The sequence below is a fragment of the Phaethon lepturus genome, unplaced genomic scaffold (assembly GCF_000687285.1).
Source record: "Phaethon lepturus isolate BGI_N335 unplaced genomic scaffold, ASM68728v1 scaffold15807, whole genome shotgun sequence".
Classification (NCBI taxonomy): Eukaryota; Metazoa; Chordata; class Aves; order Phaethontiformes; family Phaethontidae; genus Phaethon; species Phaethon lepturus.
In genome coordinates this window covers 5421-26678 of record NW_010554173.1, presented here as the reverse complement: position 1 = coordinate 26678, position 21258 = coordinate 5421, and the positions used below count along the sequence as shown (strand labels likewise).

General features: G+C 38.9%; 1 protein-coding gene across 1 annotated transcript; it reads right to left on the bottom strand.

Moving 5' to 3' along the window:
- Nucleotides 1–7728: 7728 nt before the first annotated feature.
- Nucleotides 7729–20592, bottom strand: LOC104624403 (thioredoxin reductase 1, cytoplasmic-like). Its single transcript, XM_010291765.1, has 15 exons — nt 20538–20592; nt 18869–18978; nt 18577–18690; nt 16609–16681; nt 15605–15724; nt 15081–15223; nt 13569–13684; nt 13235–13460; nt 12929–13021; nt 12388–12464; nt 11354–11510; nt 11042–11149; nt 10043–10138; nt 8383–8517; nt 7729–8125 (listed from the first exon to the last, which is right to left on the bottom strand). Exons 1-15 carry the CDS (start codon nt 20575–20577, stop codon nt 8063–8065), a joined length of 1671 nt encoding a protein of 556 aa, XP_010290067.1. The 5' UTR covers nt 20578–20592; the 3' UTR covers nt 7729–8062.
- Between the last annotated feature and the right edge of the window lie 666 nt (nt 20593–21258).

Below are 21258 nucleotides of genomic sequence, written 5' to 3'. Positions count from 1 at the left end.
GTTTCCCCTCCCTGCTTCCATTTCCTTCAGCTACTAAATCGCAAAAAAAAAAGACCCCCAATAAAACAATGTAACAGATATTTGTAAGGGAATGCACAACTGTGAGCAACTAATCCAGTTTTGTATATGTTAGGTTTAGAGATGACAACATCTTTTTCTCATGTCTTTTTTTGTTATACATAAAAAAAGAAATCACTAAAAAAATACTAGTGGTAACAAGAAGCATGCTGAAACCCATCTTTTTTTTTTTTTTCAGAACTGAAGAAAACAAACACGTAAGGAAAGTATGCCCAAAATCTCCTCAGGAACTCATCTTACCTTTAGATCTTTTTGAATTTTGAGATGTATTGATTTCTCAATGGCTGACAAATACAGCTGTCTCCTACTGTACTGGAAGGAAGGAACTCAAGGCTCGACAACCTTCTGCAATTTTTAGGAGCAATCTATGCTTGCTATCATATGCCACCAGGATGAATTGCAGATAGTTTAATCCCTGATAACAACTACAGACTCTTGGAATACTGGAGCAATGCACAAATGGTGTGATACTAAACATAACAGCTCTGCCCTACTAATACTATTTTGTGAACAGTAGCAGTTTTATGGTTTGGCACAGGAAAAGTGCCAAACCATAAAATCCCAGCTCAAAAGCACTAACTACTCTGTACTTGATAGTAGCAAAGGGATCGGAGGCAAAAGCGTAAACCTAAGTGTCTGTGGAAGGATCCACACTGGAGAAGTTTGCGAAGGACTGTATCCCCTGGGAGGGACCCCACTCTGGAGCAGGGGAACAGCATGAGGAAGAAGCAGTGGAGATGAAGTGTCATGACTTGACCACAAGCCCCATTCTCCACCTCGCTGCACCCCTGGGGAGAAGGAGGTGGAAAAGTTGGGAGTGAAGCTGAGCTGGGGAAGAATGTAGTTTTACTTCTGTTTTTATTTCTCACTATCTTACTCTGGTATCAATTGGCAATAAGTTAAATTAGTTTTCCCCAAGTCAAGTCTGTTTTGCCCGGGACAGTAGCTGGGGACTGGTCTCCCTGTCCTCATCTGGACCCATGGGCTTTTTCACTGTATTTTCTTCCCCAGTCCGGCTGAGGAAGGAGAGCGAGAGCAGCTTGGTGGGCACCGGGCGGCCACTGGGCTCACCTTGTTTATAAGAATTTGGACAGTGAATTCTCGGAATTCAGTTTCTTACAGGGCTCCTAACAAGACCTAACACAACAGCTGGCAGTCAGCCAGCAAGAGATGCGCCATCAAACCGATCCTGTCAGTGACATTGCTCTTAACACATCTCATTTTATAACTTTAAAATGCTGTGCAAACAGCAACTAATCCTCTCACTCATGCAATATATACTTATCCCCAGAGATGTTAAGTAACCAACACAGGCACACCACAGATGCAAGACAAAGCCAAGTTCCAACCATCACTGTCACTGCCCAGATAAGCAAACCCAAGTACAAGACAAAAATCCATTTTAAAAGTGTGCATTTCCTGCTGTTTGAGGTCAGGATCAGCGAGGTGAACTTAAGCCCCCGCAGACTGTGAACTAAATTAAATGTGAACACCTCAATAGCAGAATCTCAGGCTTGCTAGTTTAGAAATTCAACTCCTTTAATAAAGGGGAGAGACAAATCAGAGCCTGAAGAGAAGGGGCTGTTTAATGATGCTTCATCCAACGTGGGAGGCTGTTGGCCTGTTTCCCAAGCTTTTTTCCTCCACCTCCCGGGCCCAACAGAGACCTTGAATGTTATGGAGATACCAATCTGGCAATCAAGGAGCACCTTTAATCACCTTCAAGAGGAATAATGCTTCTAAAGCTTGTCCCTCAGCTGGGAGGAGGGAGGGGATTGTCAAAGGTCAATAAAATTAACATTCAAGAGCAACAGAAATGCAACAGGGAGATGACAGCTGTAATTGAAAGCCTGGAAAGTGGCAGAGGAAGGGGAAGAGAATTAGGGCAGTTTTATAGATGTGTTTGCTCCAGGAAAAGTACAGGACCTCTTATTTTGGGGAAAGAGAGTAGTAAGATCTCATATCCCACAGGGTAGGCAATAATCTTTGTCAAGGGGGGTAGACAGGTAGAGGAACGAGTGCATCAGGCTGAGGGAAGTTCTGCCTACAAAGGGAAGGAACATAGTGCATAGTAAAATCTTTGCTTCCCAGTCCACTTACTTGCTGGTATCACTATCCACACCCAGAAAAGATGGGATGGAAGGAGCAAACACATTACCTGGCAACAAACCTGGCTGATATAGCCCCAGCACAGGCTTTTAACCACAAGGTGGTAGAGGCTCTACCATGATTTTTCTTCCTTCTTGAGGTGAGGAAGAAAAGGAATAATAGGTGAAAAATCTCAGATGAAACCAATCCTTCCCACCCCCACCAATTCCTTCCTCTTCGGCCCAACTTCTGCCAGCATGGGCTCCCTCCCCTCCCCTGCCAATGCACAATGCCAGCCCGACTTCCACTCAATCACCATCTGCAATAGTTCAGACCTTGTCAGTGCTCTAAATTGCCCTCCGCCCACAAGCTACGCAAGCCCCAAGTCAGAGCATGTCGAAGGGAAGATTACGTAAGGAAGTCAGTGCCAGGTTTCCAAGAGTCGTATTTTTACAAGGCAAGAAGGTGGTGAACCATGCCAGCATCGACCCACAACTATCAGCCTGTTAAAAAGCAAACAGCAACAACAGTGTAAGTACTACTTAAAGGGAGTTTCTTGCCCAGACACTCTTAGGCTCACAAACCTCGCTTCTCAGTCCATTTAGGTACAACTTACACGTACCTACAGTTTGCAGGCACACTACTCAGCAGCAGAAGCAGACAAGTCAAATCAATCACAGCTGGGGATGCTCTTTCCAGGGTGTAGTGGGAAAAGGGAGACAAAGCGAATTTCTTTTAAAAACAGAATTCCTTGTCAGACATTGTACATGCAACCCCCTGCCTTGTGTTTCAGAAAAAAAGAACTAGGAGACTGCACTAAGTCATTTTTAACCAAGTAAACTATAGAAATAGCACTTACGCACTTTCAGTGGACAAAAAACAAAGCTGCTAAACCTTGTTTATTAAAAAAAAAGAAATTTTTTGAGGATTTCATTTGTAAAGACAACTTTTCCTACTTAGAAATCAAAGGTAAATCCTTTGGATATTCACCACCACAGTGTTTGGACTGTAAGCATCATAAGAGTGGCAAGTTATTTAAAGAAAAGCTAGTAGAAAATACTGTAGCTCAACACCCCCACCCCCCCCCCCCCCCCCCCTTGAATCTCTAGGTAAGACAGTCATTCTTTTCTTCCCTACCCAGATACATCGACTGCAGACACATGTACAGCTGGTTTTGGCAATTTTGATGATTTCTCCTCTTGCAGAGCAAGCACCACAATGCATGCACAAACATGACTTAGTCATATTTTCTGGTCCAGAAGGAAGCACAAGTAACCAGCAGACCTGTGGCATTGGCTCTGCAAAATAAACAAATGGTATTTTCTATGCTGCCTTCCAGTTAAAAAGCAATCTGTGCTGCCTCCCCAACATCTTGTCATTATAACACTTTTGAGCACAGGACTGCTCCTGTTTTTGCCATGCAGAAAAATTATCTTAAAGGATGGTTGCTATTTTTAGAAGCAGCACTGGAAACTACAGAACTCAGCTCCAAACTGTAAGCTCATACACCTTAATGGAGGTGAAGATGCTCAATCACACATTCACATAACACACATTCGCTCTGTACTGGCAATTCAAAAAGGTCATTTAAGGAGTTCTTAACCAGTCTCTTCATTTACTTGAATTACAAGCTTGAGAATAGATTATATAGTGCTGCAAACCCACAAAAAAGTGGTTTGCTTCATTAGATCCAGTGTTTGTTTATTTTAATTAAACACTTGACCTTTCCTTCCTCTGCTGTTCCCACCTCTTTTAAGGCACATCCAGGAATTTTTCCCTTGCCAATATTCAGGAGAGACTTGACAAGCACAAGATTTAAACAGAGGAACTCCAGTTTAGAGCTAAAAAAAAAAAAATAAATACTTTTCAGCTTTCTTTTCTTCCAGTATTGGAGATGTGCTGAAGAAAGGTAAACACTTCAAGTCTTTGTCAAAAGGCACCCCAAGGGGAATAATGAGAATCTGAAGCTTTAAACAGTACAGTCACACAGGAAGAATCTTTCAGGTCTTATTCTGGCTTTTCAAGGCTTATTACAGAATATTCAGCTGCTCCTTTTGTCTCTGACTTGCCCTCACAGTTCTTGCACTGGCCAACTAGCTGCTCATGTTACTCAAGAGAAATTATAGTGCTCAAAATATAATTAAAATTCATGCTATGTGGAAAGCCATCTACTAATCTGGTGATTAAGTGTTTTCCATGTTTACAATAACTATAATCATAACCACTCCTAGACCTGGAAAGGATAAATTTCACCAGTAAGTTAAAAAACCACACAGCTTTGCTGTTTATCCATTGTTTCAAGAGCTACAGTCCAGATACGGGGTGACAGAGACAAAACATTGCTTCAGCTAAGAGCAGATTCAGTAAGCAACATAAGGATTTTCAACTGCAGCCTATAAAAGGTTCCTGGTATTATAGTATGAATAAATATCAGATTATTTTAAGGACACAGAACATCCCTTCAGCATTTATTGAACAACATTTATGACAACAGAAAAGTAAACACACCATTTTGCCTTCAGAGTCTCTGCACTACCCAAACTCACTAATGATTTGGAGCAAATGAGTTTGAGGACGAGGTACCCTTTCCTTGTTAGCTAGAGGTAAGATTGTTTTAGAGCACTCTAAACCCGGTTAGACCTGCACTAGCTGAGTTTCCATCAAAGCAAGTTTGAAAACTTAGGACAACATAAGCAGATATTAATTTAAATGCTACTTATGTAGCTGAACAATTAAAGACTCTCCCTGTAGTTCTAAGTACTCTTGTCACTCAAATACATAGAGAGTAAGCACTAGTGCTTACTACTTGCAGTTACTTGGCCTGTAGAGGATCATTTAAGCAGCTTGTGTAAACTGATGTCTGTTTCTCACAGTTCTTTCATCAAGCTAACAACTCAGTTGTCACACCTCATTGCACCAAAAGGTACATCAGTCCCTGCAAGTTTCTCATCAGAGGGCAGCCAGCAGAAACTGTAGAAATTGCAATGCAAGGGAACAGGCAAAAGCTGTCTCCCAGCCTTTTCAGAACTAGATCAGGAAATTCTCTTCACACTTGGCCAATATACCAGGCCTGCAATTTCTTAAATTTATTTTCAGTTTTATAAATAATGCATTACCAAGATACAAGCCTGAAAGGTGCTGGGCAAAAGAGGGCTTTGAGAATGAGACAGTATGGCCCCAATACTTGGGAGAACTGACAACTTGAGTGTTGAGGGGCACATAACAGCTAGACTCCAGGTACAGAATACTTAAAAGATACTTTAGAAGAGACTGAAGCATGAAGCCATTCTACTTATCTCAGTCACACACCAAACAAAAGAAGATTGTTTTTTTTTCCAATGTCAGACTCTACATTCAGAGGTATTTAATTGTCTGTTACAGGTTTTTACTTTTCAGATTCTACCTTTTTCTCTAACAGTGTCAAGCTTAAAATTTTGGCTTTTAAGTATATCTTGTTGTCATGGCATCTTTTACTTTACATGTGAGCCTACTGAAACACAAACAACGTATTCACTTACTAGCAGCTACTTACCATATATTTTTAACTGGAATGTTTAAAGTGTAAAAGACTAACTATATAGGGTGCTCAATGCTTGTAAAGTATCACTTCGAGCTGACAGCCTGGGCAAGTTTGACACGTGGAACATCTGCAATTAGTATGCTGCTAGAGATATGCAAGTGGTAATTATAGATCAATTAACCTGAACCTGCAAATCAAATCTGAATTTGAAATAAAACTCAATTAGTGCTTACTAATAGTAAATTCAGGAAATTAGCATCCATTGACTTGGTTGTTTCTTCGTTCACTTCCTCTATAAACACTGTTACACAAGGTAAACTTTGCCATTACCAGCCAGTTTCTCATGATATAAACCCTTCTGAACACTCTCTTGTTTACCAAGTTTCATTTCAGCTGTTTAGATTGTGCAAAGTCTGTAACATATTACCTACTACCAGCTGTCCACCCTAATCTCCCAACTTTTAAAAACAGCTGAGTCTCTGGTTCATCCACTTCAACTTAGAGATTAAGGTCATTTCTACACTACTATTATGCCTACTTTACTTCAAACTGTAACATCTGACCTATTAAGAGGTAAATTTCCAGGCATGCAAAGTTTTGGCAGTGCCACACTTAAGGCCACTGCTGCAGAAGTGATAGCAAGCAGGTGGCTCTATCCAATATTGCTGAGAGACCGGAACAAGTAACTCCCCAGAGTCTGCAGCAAAGCAACACCAGAAGCTCAGCAAGTGGCCCCATTGTAAAGTCAAAATATTTTGCAGTACTACTAGGCAGCCACAGCAAAACTGAGCTCAAAGTCTCCAAGAGTTATTACATTTGAACACCAGCAAGATTTGTTGCTAACACTCTAGCTAAATTCTACTGAGCATCTTACAGCTATGTTGCAGTTAAACACTACAACATAGGTATTTAGGATCTTCTGGAGTATACAGAAGTGGTATGAAATTGTTCTCAGTTTGAATAGAAAGAATTCTACATACTTATATTAAAGCCCATTAGAGTTCTTGAGCAAGCCCTCAGATGTGGCGAGATAACTTGTTTCTCCATTTCAAAGGTTACAGCATGCACAAGTCTATGGAGGTTTTAGTATTGCATGTGATAAAAATATAACTGAAGCACAATAAAATCTCAAGTATGTGATAACATAAACCATGAGGTCAGACACCACCGTATTGTATGTGTTGTTTATTGAACTTCAAATTCCATGGTACATCATCGATTAAATAGTTAAAAACTGTTTGTTTACTATCATACAACGTTCAGATTAGTCTTTCAAAACATCTCTTTGGACAAAATCAAGAGCCAAATTCAAGCATAGTTCCCCCAGAGCAGAATGCTAGGGGTGGAAGAAAGCTTCCAAGTACTGAATGCACACAACACCACAGAAAGCATGACAGCACACCAAGTCATTGTTCTCTGCTGCAACACATGCTTCAAAAATTCTATACAACGCTTCTTACCATCATAGGCAGGCACCTACTCTATTAGTGGGACGGATTACTCTCAGACCCTGCTCCTCCATGACTTCAACACTCCACGTAACAGTACAGACTTACAGTACTGGGATCTGTGATGTTTTACATTACAGAGCTGAAGCCTCCAGCACTTAATATAGTCATAAACAGGAAGAGCAAACTGACATGGTCTTGGACTTACGCTCTTCAACCCTGACGCACAAGATGCCTACAACTGAAATTTTTATGGTAAAGACATGATGTCACCTGAGGTCAAGCAACTACTAATGTGTACAACAGCGACGTCTTAAATTACTTTGAAGTTTTAGACTAGTTGAGGTGGGAGACTAGTGCTTGAACTGCACTGCTCAACATTGCATCCTGTTTGTGCCATCTTGCCCCAAGTGAATATACAATCAAGTAAAACAAAATGCATCAAAAAAGATAAATCAGTCAACTGTAAACTGTTGGCAAGAAATCTTTAATCATATATTTGTCCTCTGTCTCAGGCATTTGTACAAGACACTGGAGCCTAGAAGCATTAGCTTTAATTTGTGCAACTTAAGAATTTCCTTCAGGAGGAGTTCAGTCATCTGACCGGACGAAAAGATCTCCCAACCTTGCATGGCAGCCATCAGTCGTAGCTCACCTCACAATAAGGTTCCGAGCTAGAACATCAAAAAAGCACAGTAGTGCTGATTCCAAGCAAAGTCAGGATTTACAGTTCAAGATTTCCCTGCTGTATTACTGTTTCCATTTGCAACGCTCTTTACTGAGGAAGCCTCACAAAGGCACCACTCCCAGCTGCAGTACATAAGAGTGGTACTGATGCAAATGTTTATTTTGCTGCAAAGGATGCATTAGGGCTTCCACAGAACCAAGCATGCGCAACATGAAAACATGTAAAACAGCAGGTTTAACCTCAGCAACCCCTTTGAGTGATGTCTTGTCCTGAAGATTTTGTAATATCCATTGTAGTGAACACCTGTAAGACACCAAAAGAACAGCTTATTTTCTGTTGCTCTACATCATCATGGTCTCCTCTTGTAAAATAACAATACTAGATTTCTTTGAACTGTTGCAATGGAAAACAAGCTGCAGTGCACAATGCACACATTTTCTATCACAGGCCAGTATCTTACACTTAGAAGTAAAGCAAATACTAAATAAATCTCATACAATACAATGCAGTATTCTTTCCTTGCAGGTTTTAAATCAAGCTGTGTCCCCCCCACCTCTTACCTCTCCACAAGTTGGATGGATACCAATTGTTTCATCAAGTAATTCTTTGGTGAGACCACATTTTATTGCAGCAGCAAAACCTTGGGTAACTTCACCAGCATTAGGTCCAAGAACATGAAAACCTATCACACGATTCTTTAAGACAGGTGAGAACAAAACAGGAGTTAGTACTAGGTAAAGTTAACAAAAGCTCTAGTATATAACTCCCACTACAATAAAAATTATATGTTATGCAAACAGGTCAACAGCAACCTTTTAACAAAAGATGAACTACTCCGAAGAAAGAAGTTCTGCAGCTCTTTTCAGTCCAGCATAGCAGAATGAAACAAGTTTTAAAACAAACGAGTTTTAAAATCATTGCACAGCACTAATTCAAAGATATTGCCTAAAACTAAACAGATTCTAGTTTTGTCAGCTGTTTTTATCATTTTATATATACAATATGTTTAGTATGTTACGATTTAAAATTATTTTTCAACATTGAAATTAAGTCAGATAGAGAACCTGTTTATATTGTTAAAAATCTGATACTGAAGAGCTTCACTGGCCGTTCCTTTCCTCCCCAAGCAGTTAACAGGAAGGAAAATGGAAACGTTATAGGCTTGAATTTTAACCATCTGTCTCTGTAGGAAGATCTAGAGTGATGGCAGTAAACTATAAAAACAAGTTAAAATTGAAATAAGCCACACACAGTTTGTTTTATTAATTAGTTTATCAAGAGGGACACAAACAATGTTTTAAAACATTTTCCCAGGATGTTCCCATGCCTTCAGATATGTCCAAGCCCAGGTGTGGCCATGATTTGCAAGACAGGATACAAATTCCTCTTAACATGAGCTATTTAAATATACTATTTACCTTCATTCTCCTTCAGCATCCTAGGAAAAACCCTTTCACATAGAAATCTAAATAAAGTCCCTCCTTCCATTGTTTTCTTTTCATCTCGATTACTTCCAATGAGGCTCCAATACAAGCACAACTTTGAGCCTTTCTGCAGTCTTTGAGAAAGTTAGGTGAGCTAATAAGGAAAGGAGTATGCTTACTTCTTCTTAGCTTAAAAGCCATGCTATTTCATCATATGATTCCTTCTCTCCAAAGCAATTTTAAACACCAATCTTCCTTTGTTTGCCTGTTCTTTCAGACAGTTTTGGGGAAAAATACGAGACAGCACTGGCACTTATTTTTTGCAGCAAGAACTTACTGATGACTAGAAATTCCCATTTTTCCATCACTGAGTTTTCCAGGACCAACCACATGTTTTCCAAGTTTCTACTAAACATACAAAACTCTGCACTTTACAACGGGCAAAAAACAGTCCAGAAACCTGAAGCAAGACACCCGATAGTACAGTTACTCAACACCCACTTGGAAGAAAAACGCTGGTGAATTTCTTCACAAGTCTATCCTCAGTAGGAACTCAGGATGACATTTCACTATGTGTAAAGCTCTCACTTGCTCAAACAGCTGTTATACAAAAAAAACCTCCCCAAACAAAACAATCAGCTCCAAATTGATTAGATCTCTTAAAACAAATACTCCTGTTAACAGGATGGGTAGAGCTGGCCTCAAGCAGGCCAAATAAAAGATTCTAGTCTTTTGGCTGATCTAAAAAGACATTTCAAGTATACACTCAGCATATTCATGCCAGCTTGCTACTTACGTTGTCACGTTTACTGCAGATAATCTTTGCATAACAAGTATTGTTATCTCTGCCTGGTACTGTCCATTCAAGTGGCCAGAACAAACTGTGATAAACCTGGGAGGATGACAAGGAAGAGAACATTAGAATTTGATGAATTAATTCAGTCAGACATAATTCTAATTTTTAATGTCTTTACAAATAGGTGTTTTGACATTCAACCAGCTAGATTTTCATAACATATAGTAGACAAGACCAATTTTTGTTCCTCCCGGCCCAAGCAGTCCATCCTCCAAAAGTCAGCAGAGAATGACTTGACTCAAACCATGCTACCCTGATTTAAATGCTCAATTAAAACAGCAACAGCTATAAGACCCAGCTTTTTAAGACTGTACTTTCAGAAAGTACTTTCGTAGTACAAAATTAATATCTAGTTACTATAAGTTTAAACCTATTCTGCAAAACAGTTAACAGCAAAAGCTAAATAATGCCAGGTGTATTCAAAAGACGTGAGGACTTAAAACACAAGGCATGCAAACAGCTTTAATGAAACTCTTCAGAGAAGTGCAGAAGCCAGAAATAACATCAGAACAGGATAGTTATGCCTGATACTCCTATAGCCATAAGAAAAGGTTAGAAAAAAAATTAATTGCCAATTCAAGTACAGTGAATAAGCAGAAAATAGACAGTTCATCCCAGGAGCTTGGTATGCTTCAGCAATAAGCCTTTAATTTGCAACAACATAAAAAAACCACCTACAGTTCTGCAACCTGAGTTTGGCCCCCTGAAGTCAAATGCTTCTTGGCAGCATGCAAATAGCGACACACAATTCTAATGGTATCAAGTCCTGAACTTTTGGTAGTCCAACACCTTGTAGCCAGATGACAACACTTCCATGATCAAAGACCCACCTAGCTACCCTTCTAATCTTGCTTTAACACTATGCCTTGAGTGTAAAGCAGCAAGGCGCAAGAAAAACATTTTCAAGCTACAAGTTAAACAAGTCTTGAGTGCTCTCACCTCCAAGTTTTGCTTCCCATATTCTTCTATGGCTCTCTCTTCAGCTAATCCACAGCTGCCATACTCTAAAGGAGTAAACACTGTCGTTGGTACATTGATATAGTCACACTAAAAATAAAAAAAACCAAAATTTATATTTAGACCATGCAAGTTCTATACAGTACGTACAGGGAAAAGTTGTTTAAAAAAATAAAAAGAGGTAATACATAACACTTGCAGTGCCCAGAATCAAGTGGACAAATCAACTTGTGTTACTGCAATTTTGAGGCAAAAACGTAGAAGTAAGTAGAAACTGTATTCTTATAGCTTTACCTTTGTGGAACTACCACCATAAAGCCTGCGGGCTAGCAGTTTCCCTGCCTGAATGGCAACCGGAGTAAGTTCAAGCTTTCCATCCAAAATATCTCCAATAGCATAAACATAAGGCACATTGGTTTGCTCTCCATCATTTACAGGTACTTTCCCATTCCTTTAAAACAAACAGAAAAGAGAAGAGAGTTCAGTATCATAACCTTCCTCAGAACTCAACAAAAACCCCAGGGAAGTTCTGCCACGACATTACTCCAACTACTGAGCACGTTTATTAAATATGCTTATGCCGTTTTTACTTAAACTGCAAACTCCTCAGAGCATCAGTTACCTCCAACTCTGACACATGGCTGAAGTCAGTATGCAGTGGGCCAGTTTTGACCTGAGCAACAGGGCCTGTCTGGTGACAATGAAGTTACTCAGACATCTTTGGACTTAAGATCTTTTACTTCTTATACAGCCTGCAATGTACATTTTCCCCTATGGGGAAAAAGAGCTGCAATATCACTCATGTTTAAGCAAATTGGCTTTGTAAGTTGTTAGCTTCTGCAACCTGATCTTAAATTTCTTTTTCCTGAACAACTTAACCCTGCCTCTTACTTTGCACCACTGTTGTACTAATACCAGCGAGAAAAGAAAAAAACCTTAAATCTGTAGGAAGCAAGTAGTTTGCTGCCTCTTTGAATCCCTAGATTAACTTGCCACATCAGCTGAATAAAACATTTGATTTAGAACTACAGTTTAATATTCTGCTAAGTAAATTAAACAAATATATTAAATCTATTCCTTAAGCACAGTGGCCAAAAAGTAGGTATTAACTCATTCAGAATAGTTCTTTTACAAAATATATATTAATGAAGTTAATGGACAACCATACTCAAATCCAGGAGAGAAAAGGGTTTAAAGGTTCACACACTTGCCAGGTATGAGTGTGACACTTTTTTTTTTTTAAAGAAGCAGAAGTATCATTAGGTACTGTTAAAGAGGTTAAAAAAATCACCACATTCAGTGGTTTAAGGGAGTTGAGCAATACTCACTTCTCATTGATTTTGACACCAATTGTCTCTAAACCAATATTTCTGGTACATGCATCACGACCAATGGCTATCAAAACCTAAAACACAAAATTAAATGCAATAATTTTACGCAAGAACAGTATAATCAGCATAACACTTCCTTTGGTCTTTTTCTGAAAAAAATGTGAAGCATTCGACTGAAGTGACTTTTCAAAAAATTTTTTGAAAAAGCCACCAACAGTTCAGGATCCTCCATATGCAACTTGTTTCAGAGATGCAACAAACAGCAAAACATTAACATCAGAACAAAAACAGAAGCAACAACACTGTTCCCAAGAACTAAATTCCAGATACAAAGTTTCACCCATTCTGCTGACAGTGCTCAACTGAACATTAATACTGAATTTTTTCACTTGTACTTTTTTTTTCTGCCAGTAATTTATGTGAACAATTTTGCAAGCAAGATTTCCCTTTACTTTTTTTCCTGAACAACTTTTAAAGTATTTCAAACACATTTTCATGTGCTGCTATATTCAGTTGTTTCAAATCTAGAAATGCTTACAGTGTTATATTCTTCTTCAAAGATTTCTGGTCCCTCAGTAGACTTTGCTGTCACTTTCAGTCTTCCAGGCATGCCTTCCTCCAGCTGTTCAACCTGTATAAATATTTGCAAGCTCAGAATTACCTTAAGCAGCAGAGCTTACTTATTGTCACTTCAAACCTTGATCATTCAGTAGTAAAAAAGATTAATCTCATAAAACATTTATTGCTGTACAGAGCCAAAGCCTTCACAGACAGCACACACATTCTACATGTGCTGTTTAAAGTAATTTTGCATGGAGAGAAGAAACCTAAAAAAAGCACTTGCCTGAACAGGTACAAACTTCCTCACGAACTTTACGCCGTGTGTTTCCATGTGAGCACCTACTTTTTCTGCCATTTCTTGGTCAAAGCCCCGGAGCAGTATGGAACGAACCATCACTGTGACATCTAGGCCTAGACCAGCAAGAAATCCTGCACATTCCAGAGCCACATAGGAAGCACCCACAACTAGAGTTTTGCCAGGGCAGTAAGGCAGGGAGAAGAGGTCATCACTAAAAAGAGAAGACGTGTAAGTTACAAGGTTCTTCCAGCACAAGCTTGTGTGTCTTTACAAACACCAGAGCAGACAAAGTTCAGTCTACTATGCCTTTTCAGCTCACCTTGTAATACAGTATTCTTTGTCTCCAGGGATACCCAGGTATCTAGGCCTTTCTCCTGTTGCCAGGACAAAAGTTTCTGCTGTATGATAGGTTACTTGTCCTTTTCTATTAGTTGCCTGTTTATTTAGACACAGTTAAGAAAGTCTTTATCATCACAGGAACAAGTTTTAAGATAAAATTTCAAAAAAATTATGTAATCCTCCCTTTAAATAGTGTGGATACATTTAAGAATCAAGAACAAGCAGTTTCAAAGAAGAACTAATGCATTTAGGGGAGTCATGCAGGTCACTGAAGAATAACAGGCTTAAATCACACACTATCAAGCTTTTGTCAAATTAGTTAAAGCACTTAAAATCATTTACTCTTTGAATCCTGCCCATTTCAGCTACTCATTTAGATTGAATTGTTCGTAATAACTTCACTTTCAAGTTATAAAAAACCACAACAAATTAATCCCCCCACTTCCAATAAAAGGCCAACACAATGCTAGTGACAAAATATCATCAATGAGTTCTTAGGCTAATGTAGAAATTGAAAAAGGTATCTAGTTACATGATTTCAGAGGGCCTAAGAAAAAACCTTGAATGAATTCAAACTAATTTGACTTCTAGAGGCCTTTGGTCTTGGGAAATTTCATCTTGCCGAAGTATCTCTCTCAAAATCTGACCTTCATTCTTGCTTTTTCATTACTTTCCAACACAGATGAAGGGAAACTTCGTCCCCATGAAGTCATCAGGTAATTCAGGTTGGAAGGGATCTCAGGTCATCTATACCAACCTTCTGAAAGTCTTTCTGTTCTACTTCATTTATAGACTAAGGACACTTAAGCAGATGACCTGAATACCTGGACGCTAGAACAATTGGTAGGCGGAGTAAGTTGAGCATACTACAGTCTATTCAGTGCTAGTCTCTTGGTTTGAAACACATGTAGTTCAGCCTTCATAAACTTACACTGAAAACAGACAATTACACCCACTGAACCAAACAGTTTTCTTCAATGTGCACTTATTCTAACTTAACCCTGCTACAATATGATCACTTACAGAAGACTGCCAGCACATGTTTTATCTTGCAAAACTCAGTTTAATTCTTATGCATAAGGTTCTAGGAGTGCTGTTATGCAAATGCTTAATCTGAATTAAATTTCAATTGTTTCTATGCTTTAGTATCAAGATTTTCCAGGTGGCAAAATCGTACAGCTAAAGCTTTTCCTTTCCCCCCCAGGCTGCCGACCTCAGTCATGAAGTTAGCAACTGAGAGCATCATACTCTATTCATGCTGGACATAAGTTTACAGACATCCACAGTAGTCTTACATAAGGGTTACTAGGTTTGCAAACACTGTGGCATGTATTAAAGTACAATAATAATTTGAATCAATAAATATTTCACAAATGAGTTAACTTCAGTTGACTTAAGTTGGCAGTGTGAAGATGAAGCCTCTTCCTTGTTGGATTTTAAAGGGCAGTTTTAGAACATGAATTTTCCTTCTCTACTAAGTAACAGCGCATACCTTTATTTTGTGTGGTTCAATGAATTCTCCGTAAGAATTGAGGTATGTCACAGACTTCTCTCTTAAGGACACTCGATAGCCCCAGTTTAAAGAACCAATGTAATTTTGAATTGCTTCTACCATGATCTCCCAGTTGTGTTTAACTGAAACAAGACATTAATTTCACATTTAAAGAAATCAAAATGCAATGAACTCTTAAAGAAAAACTTAAGTCTTATTCATTGTACATCATGCTAAGAGAACATCTTTATCACCAGTAATGACGATACATATTAAAGTCTTGTTCCACTATGCTAATATCTACCTGACTTAGTTACTATCTGAAATAAGCCCATTCTAGAACAAAACACAATTAGCTTTCAATCCTAAAGGTTTCTATGACTCAAGGAGGGTGCTTTCTGATTCACCTAAGAAAACTACTGACCTCTACCTCTAGTTTACAAAGTCCAAAGTACAAGAAACCATTTTAAGCTTAGAGTTTCATCTGTACGCTGTCTTGGTCTGTCCTCTGTGTTCTTACTAACCTTGTTCTTCATATTGCCACCCATATTTCCTTGAATCTTGGAGTGCCTGACCCAGAAGTGCTGCTTGATGCATTAGCTTCTTAGGAATGCAGCCTACATTTACACAAGTGCCACCAAGTCCTAAGATAGAAAGAACCATGTTATTACTTGCGTGAACAGGAAAAGCATAAATATCCTATCATGTGCTTTGTATAATCACCCATATATCGGTTGGTGATGTGGGCTATAGCCACACAAGTAACAAAATTTCTGTTGTACGAGACATTTTAAAATACAATGAACACACTAAGTTTGAAAGTTTTTATTCAGTTTAAGAGGTTACTTGACCCACTGAACCAAGAAGGGTACAGTGCATTGTCTTAAAAATAGATCCAGGATACTTACTCTAGAGTGCTTCAGATTTTAGACTGACAAGTAAGCAAGGCAAAAAGCCCAGAGTTCCTAGAGTTTAGTATCACCTATTACGTGGAATGCGAATTATGTATTTGTTTGAAACCTTAGGTACGAAAGCACATTCATACCGCAACTCTGTTAGACTTGACCCATGAAGTTACTTACTCATTCTTAACTGCCAATAGCATTAATAAGGTCAGACAGCTGCTGTCTTTAACTATGGAAAGGTGAGGCATGCATAGCCATATAGTCACATTGTTCTAGAGGTAGCCTAGAACAGTTGTCCACAAAATAGAACTAGATGAACTAAAAGGCAAAAAACCCTCACAAACATGAGAATGTGAACGTGTGCATACACACTATCCGGACACGATTTGAAAGTGAACAGAACTAAAACAACGTTTGACAAAGAACTGAGAGTTAGCAATGCAGAAAACAAGTAACTGTCCAGAAAAGCAGGCATGCCAGGAAAACAACACCTTTGTTATGTGTGTTCCAGCATTACAGGAATTCAGCCCCAATTTCTAAGAATACAAATCCATAATATCTAACAATTCAGTATGTATCACTGGCGCTCAAACATCATAAAATACAAGTTAACAGAAGCTTACCCCATGAGGTTCCAAGAGGCGTTGGAACAACATAATCTAATACCATTACTTTCTTTCCCAAGGCAGCAGCTTCCTATAAAAGATGGAAAGACAAGTCTGCATTACTGAACTTTTTGCCTGACCAAGAAAGCCTGTCTGCTCATTTACGGTCACGATATACTTAGCACTAAGAGAAGGCTCCTTTGCTAGTTAGTTGCATTATCATATATGGGTCTTCTACCTCCTGCACTAGACAAAAATTCAAATCCCTCAAAAGCTATTACTCTCTTCCAAACTTCAATGGATGCTCATGTTCAATGCTGGTCCATATCATCCTACACTGTCAAAAGCCATGGTCTGAAGAGGGTATGAGATGGGCTTACCAGCCTATGATCCTCCTCTACCTCACCCAAGGAAATATTTATGTTGTTAGCTCGCCTTTTTCTCTCAGAAAGGCAGTACTCACTTAGCATGTCCATGAATGAAAAAAAGTGATGTTAAACTGGAGACAGTTCAGTGGAGGACAACCAAGATGCTCAGGGGGGTGGAGCACACGCCCTACAGGAAGGGTGAGGGAACTTGGCATGTTCAGGCTGGAGAAAAGGTGGGTTTGGGGGAGACCCAACAGCAACCTTCCAATGCCTATGAGTTCATTAAGACGACTGTGCCAGGCTCTTCACGCTGGCAAGTGGTGGAAGGAGACAACGGCTGCAAGGTGAAACAAGGGAATTTCAGAACTGATTTCACAGCATGAGGACATTCAGGCAGTGAAATAGTTTGCCCAGAGAAGCTGTGCCGTCTCCACCCCTCGCTATTTTCAAGACCCAAATGGATGAGGTTCTGCATGATCCTGTTTGACCTCACAGTTGACCCTGCCTGAAGCAGAATCTTAGGCTAGCTGTCCTCCTAACGTCCATCCCAATCTGAATAATCCTATGATACTCCACCCAAGGAATTACCAGGCACTTGATTGAATCTACCCATTGTTTGATCTTTCAAGGGCTTGATTCAAGTCGTTAGGTGCCTCAAATCTGTTTAAAGAACTCCTGCACAGTTACTGCAATCCTGGCTCAAACAAGGTTTAGCCAGCTATCTTGTATTCTGTGAATATCTGACCTCTCCCACTCTGAACAGTTTGGTAATTATCACCAAGTTTATAACTGATGTCCCAGAATGCACTGTATGGAAAAATCTGCAGCATTCTGAAAATGCCCAATTAAGACTGGCTAACTGAAGCAGTGCTATGTCACCTTCTCCTGCCTTTCTTATATTTACCTAGTCAAAGTTGCACACTTAACTATTGTACAGCAATTGCCAAGGCTGTCAAGAATAAAATCACTATGCACAAACCATAAACTGATGGGTAAGATACTTGGCTGAGAGGTGAGAAGTGTGCGTTCAAATCCCTCAAGTAGAAGAGAAAACTGAATCTGCATCTTAGGTCCTGAGGCACTCTGAACAAGAGCTAATTGTGTAAGAGGTACATAATCTCTACTAACATTTCTGAAAAAGCAGCTAGAAAGAGAACTAAAAAGTGAGCTTGCTCCTTGAAAGAACAGCTGAAAGGACTTCATTTTAGATGTCTGGTGATCCTGAATCCTAAACAGTCAGAAGTACGTCAAGAGTAGCCTTTAGGTTTTCCATATTACTGTTTGGATGTGTTAACTTCCAAAAGTGTGCAGGAAGTGTTAACTGCATACTACACAAGAGGAGATACTTAAAAAACTTCTGGTTCCACTCTCAGCCAGGAACCTAAAACCTATTACTAAGACCAAGAGGTGAATAGGCATTGGCTAGAAACTGGTCCACAAGACCAGGATCTCCTGAGTGAGCACACTACTAGACCACTACTGATTCATTAACTAACAAGTTGAACAGTAATAATCATCAAAATATAGACTGTTTTATACTATTGCGATTAATACAGAGACTAATTTTTGAAGAAGTTTCATATGCAGCCTGTTCCTTAATGCAATCTTCACATCATACCTTGGAACATGCAAGTCCACCTGAACCACCACCAATAATAATGAGGTCATAATCATAGGCTTCTGCATCTTTGCTATCCCCAAGAAGTTTCTGCAGTGATCCATCATGATAAGCCTGTTAAAAAAAAAAAAATCAAATTACCACACGTTTCTGAGCAAACAAAAACTGAATGACATTGCCTTATCTGACCTAGATCACCTAGTCTAATGTGTCACACAATTTAATTATTATTGAACAGCAAATTCACTCTGTAGTCTTGTCTACTTCCAGCTGATTTTTAAACAAAAGTTACCTCGTAAGTTGAATCACAGCCGCCTATGTGTGTTCCATTCACAAATACATTAGGCACTGTCCTCTGATTAGTTAGCTCTGCTAACACTTGCTGAATACTGGGTCCATCAGCTAAGAATAAAAGAAACAGGTGCATTATAGAACAGTTTTCAAGAAGGGAGCTTTTAAAACAACTTGAAGTATTTTGACTGCAATATACCATAGGACTGCCAAGAAAACAAATCTGTTATAATCATCACATCTGTAGACTTCCTGAACATAAGCAAGTCTTCAGTGACTACTTCTCAAAAGAGTATGCTTAAATACTGAGGATAAATGGTTGCTTCAAGCCATAATTCTACAGAACACAGTAAAGTTGAAGTAATAAAGTTTAGTAGCTCCAACTCCTGGATTCTTATCAGTCTCCTCCTGACAGTGTCACACATGGTACTACACAAAAATTCTTTTCCAGATATCACAGGAGATCATACAGACTGCTTTTGCTTCACGAGAAATGTTTGGTTTTGGGAGTATGTTCTGTGTACGTGCACATAGTTTTGCCCATCAGCTTTGTATTATGAGAATATGGGGATGGGAAGAATGAACATGCTCTTCTACTTACTCTAAAGTTACTTTCAGACTTTCTATAACCACCACATTGTCTTAAACCTTTCAGTTTTAAGATTATCATTACCCAACATCTGAATCATCAGCACTTGCAAACTGAGCCTGTGTGTATCTCTCAGCAGTAAATGTGTGAATGAGAATTTACAGTAGTTACTATGACTAAAATCTTTTTACTCCAAGACCATATCTATTTAGTATCAGTAATCAGAGCAATTGCAAAGGAAATACATTATTAATTAGGAGTAATTCCAGAAAAAAATGACTGTGCATTACACTTTGCATATCCTGGGCTATAATTAGTTCACAGTATCAGAACTCTAATGAAAAGTAAAAATAAGAAAGAAGAGATGCTATGGATCGGTAAGTACATTTTTCCCAAAAACTGCTTAAGCACACACTTCAAAAAAGCATTAGCACTTTAAAAAAGCACTGTAAACGAAGTTTTGTACAGAAAAAAATTGATAATACACATTTATCAGCTTACTGACAGTGCAATTAAGAGTTTACTAAGAATTATGTTAGAAACTAGTTGTTCTTAGAACTACATTAAAAGCTACATGCAGTATGAACATATATGCATAAGGCACTACATATGTACTAAAAATGAATGCAGCTTGGACTTTAAGAAAAACACCAAAATTGCAACAGCCACGGTACTGGAATTTACCCCTCCTTCCAATGACTCAGCAACTTTCCCTGTGAAGGTCACCCACATACCAAGTCAAACATTAACAATTCATCTAAAGCCACAAAAAGAACCTGAGGTAGGAAAAAATTACCACAGGCTTTTTCCCAAAAGACAGAGCTCCTCAGGGAGAAATCAGATCTCACATCCTCCATCAGTTGATGATTAGTACAGAAAGAGTCAAAGTTATATTAAAAACACATCCAATTTTAAAATCCACATTGAAGCCTAATTGCTTTTATCTCTGCATATATTAAAACTTATTTTAATTATTTTATATATCCTCCAGTTAGCTCAAGACAATTTAAAGAGTCATGCACAGTCACCCATTTTTAGTTACACTAACCAGCATGAGATAGATTTTCTTTCTTCTACTTACCAGTTACATCAAGTTCCAAAGCATAGTACTCCACACGCATAGAGCGGAAGAGTTCTTTCACCTACAACAGAAAGAGACACAGTGTCAGTGCAAGGCCTTCACAAGATCTGATACAGAGCTCAGGGTAAAACTTGATTGTTGAACATACAGGTAACTTTTAAGACTCAGCTGTTATGCTTCGAAGGCCTAGCTCTATGTGCCTTTGGTAAAGTTTGGCCTACTTCTTTCTCCCTTAAAGCCAGGCTACTTAACAGCATTCAGATTAAGCATCCCACATCACAGCAACCTTCCAATCCAAGTTTCATTACCTTAAGAAAAAGTTTCTATATACAATTTGCTTAGCTGCAGACTTCTTCATCCCTGACAGAAACCAAAAGCCATGAGAATAACTGCCATATGGAAAAACATCAAGAAGAGAGATAAAGTAGCAGCCAGATTCCTTGATAGTACTAAGGAAAGAAAAAAAGAGAGTAGAGGATAACATGCAAAACAAAACACTGTCAAGTAAATGCAAAAAGGTGTATTACAAAAAGCTGCAGAAAGGGTAATACGCTCCAAGTGTACTCAGCACTAGGAGTGGTTCTAACTTGTTTGCCATTGTTTTACTAAATCAGTCATATCTTGCTTGTGAAATATTGAGTTAATACCAGAAAGTATCACTAGAACATGTCCTAGAAACATGGCTCATGTGGCCAGAAGTCAGTTAATTAATTAAAAAACG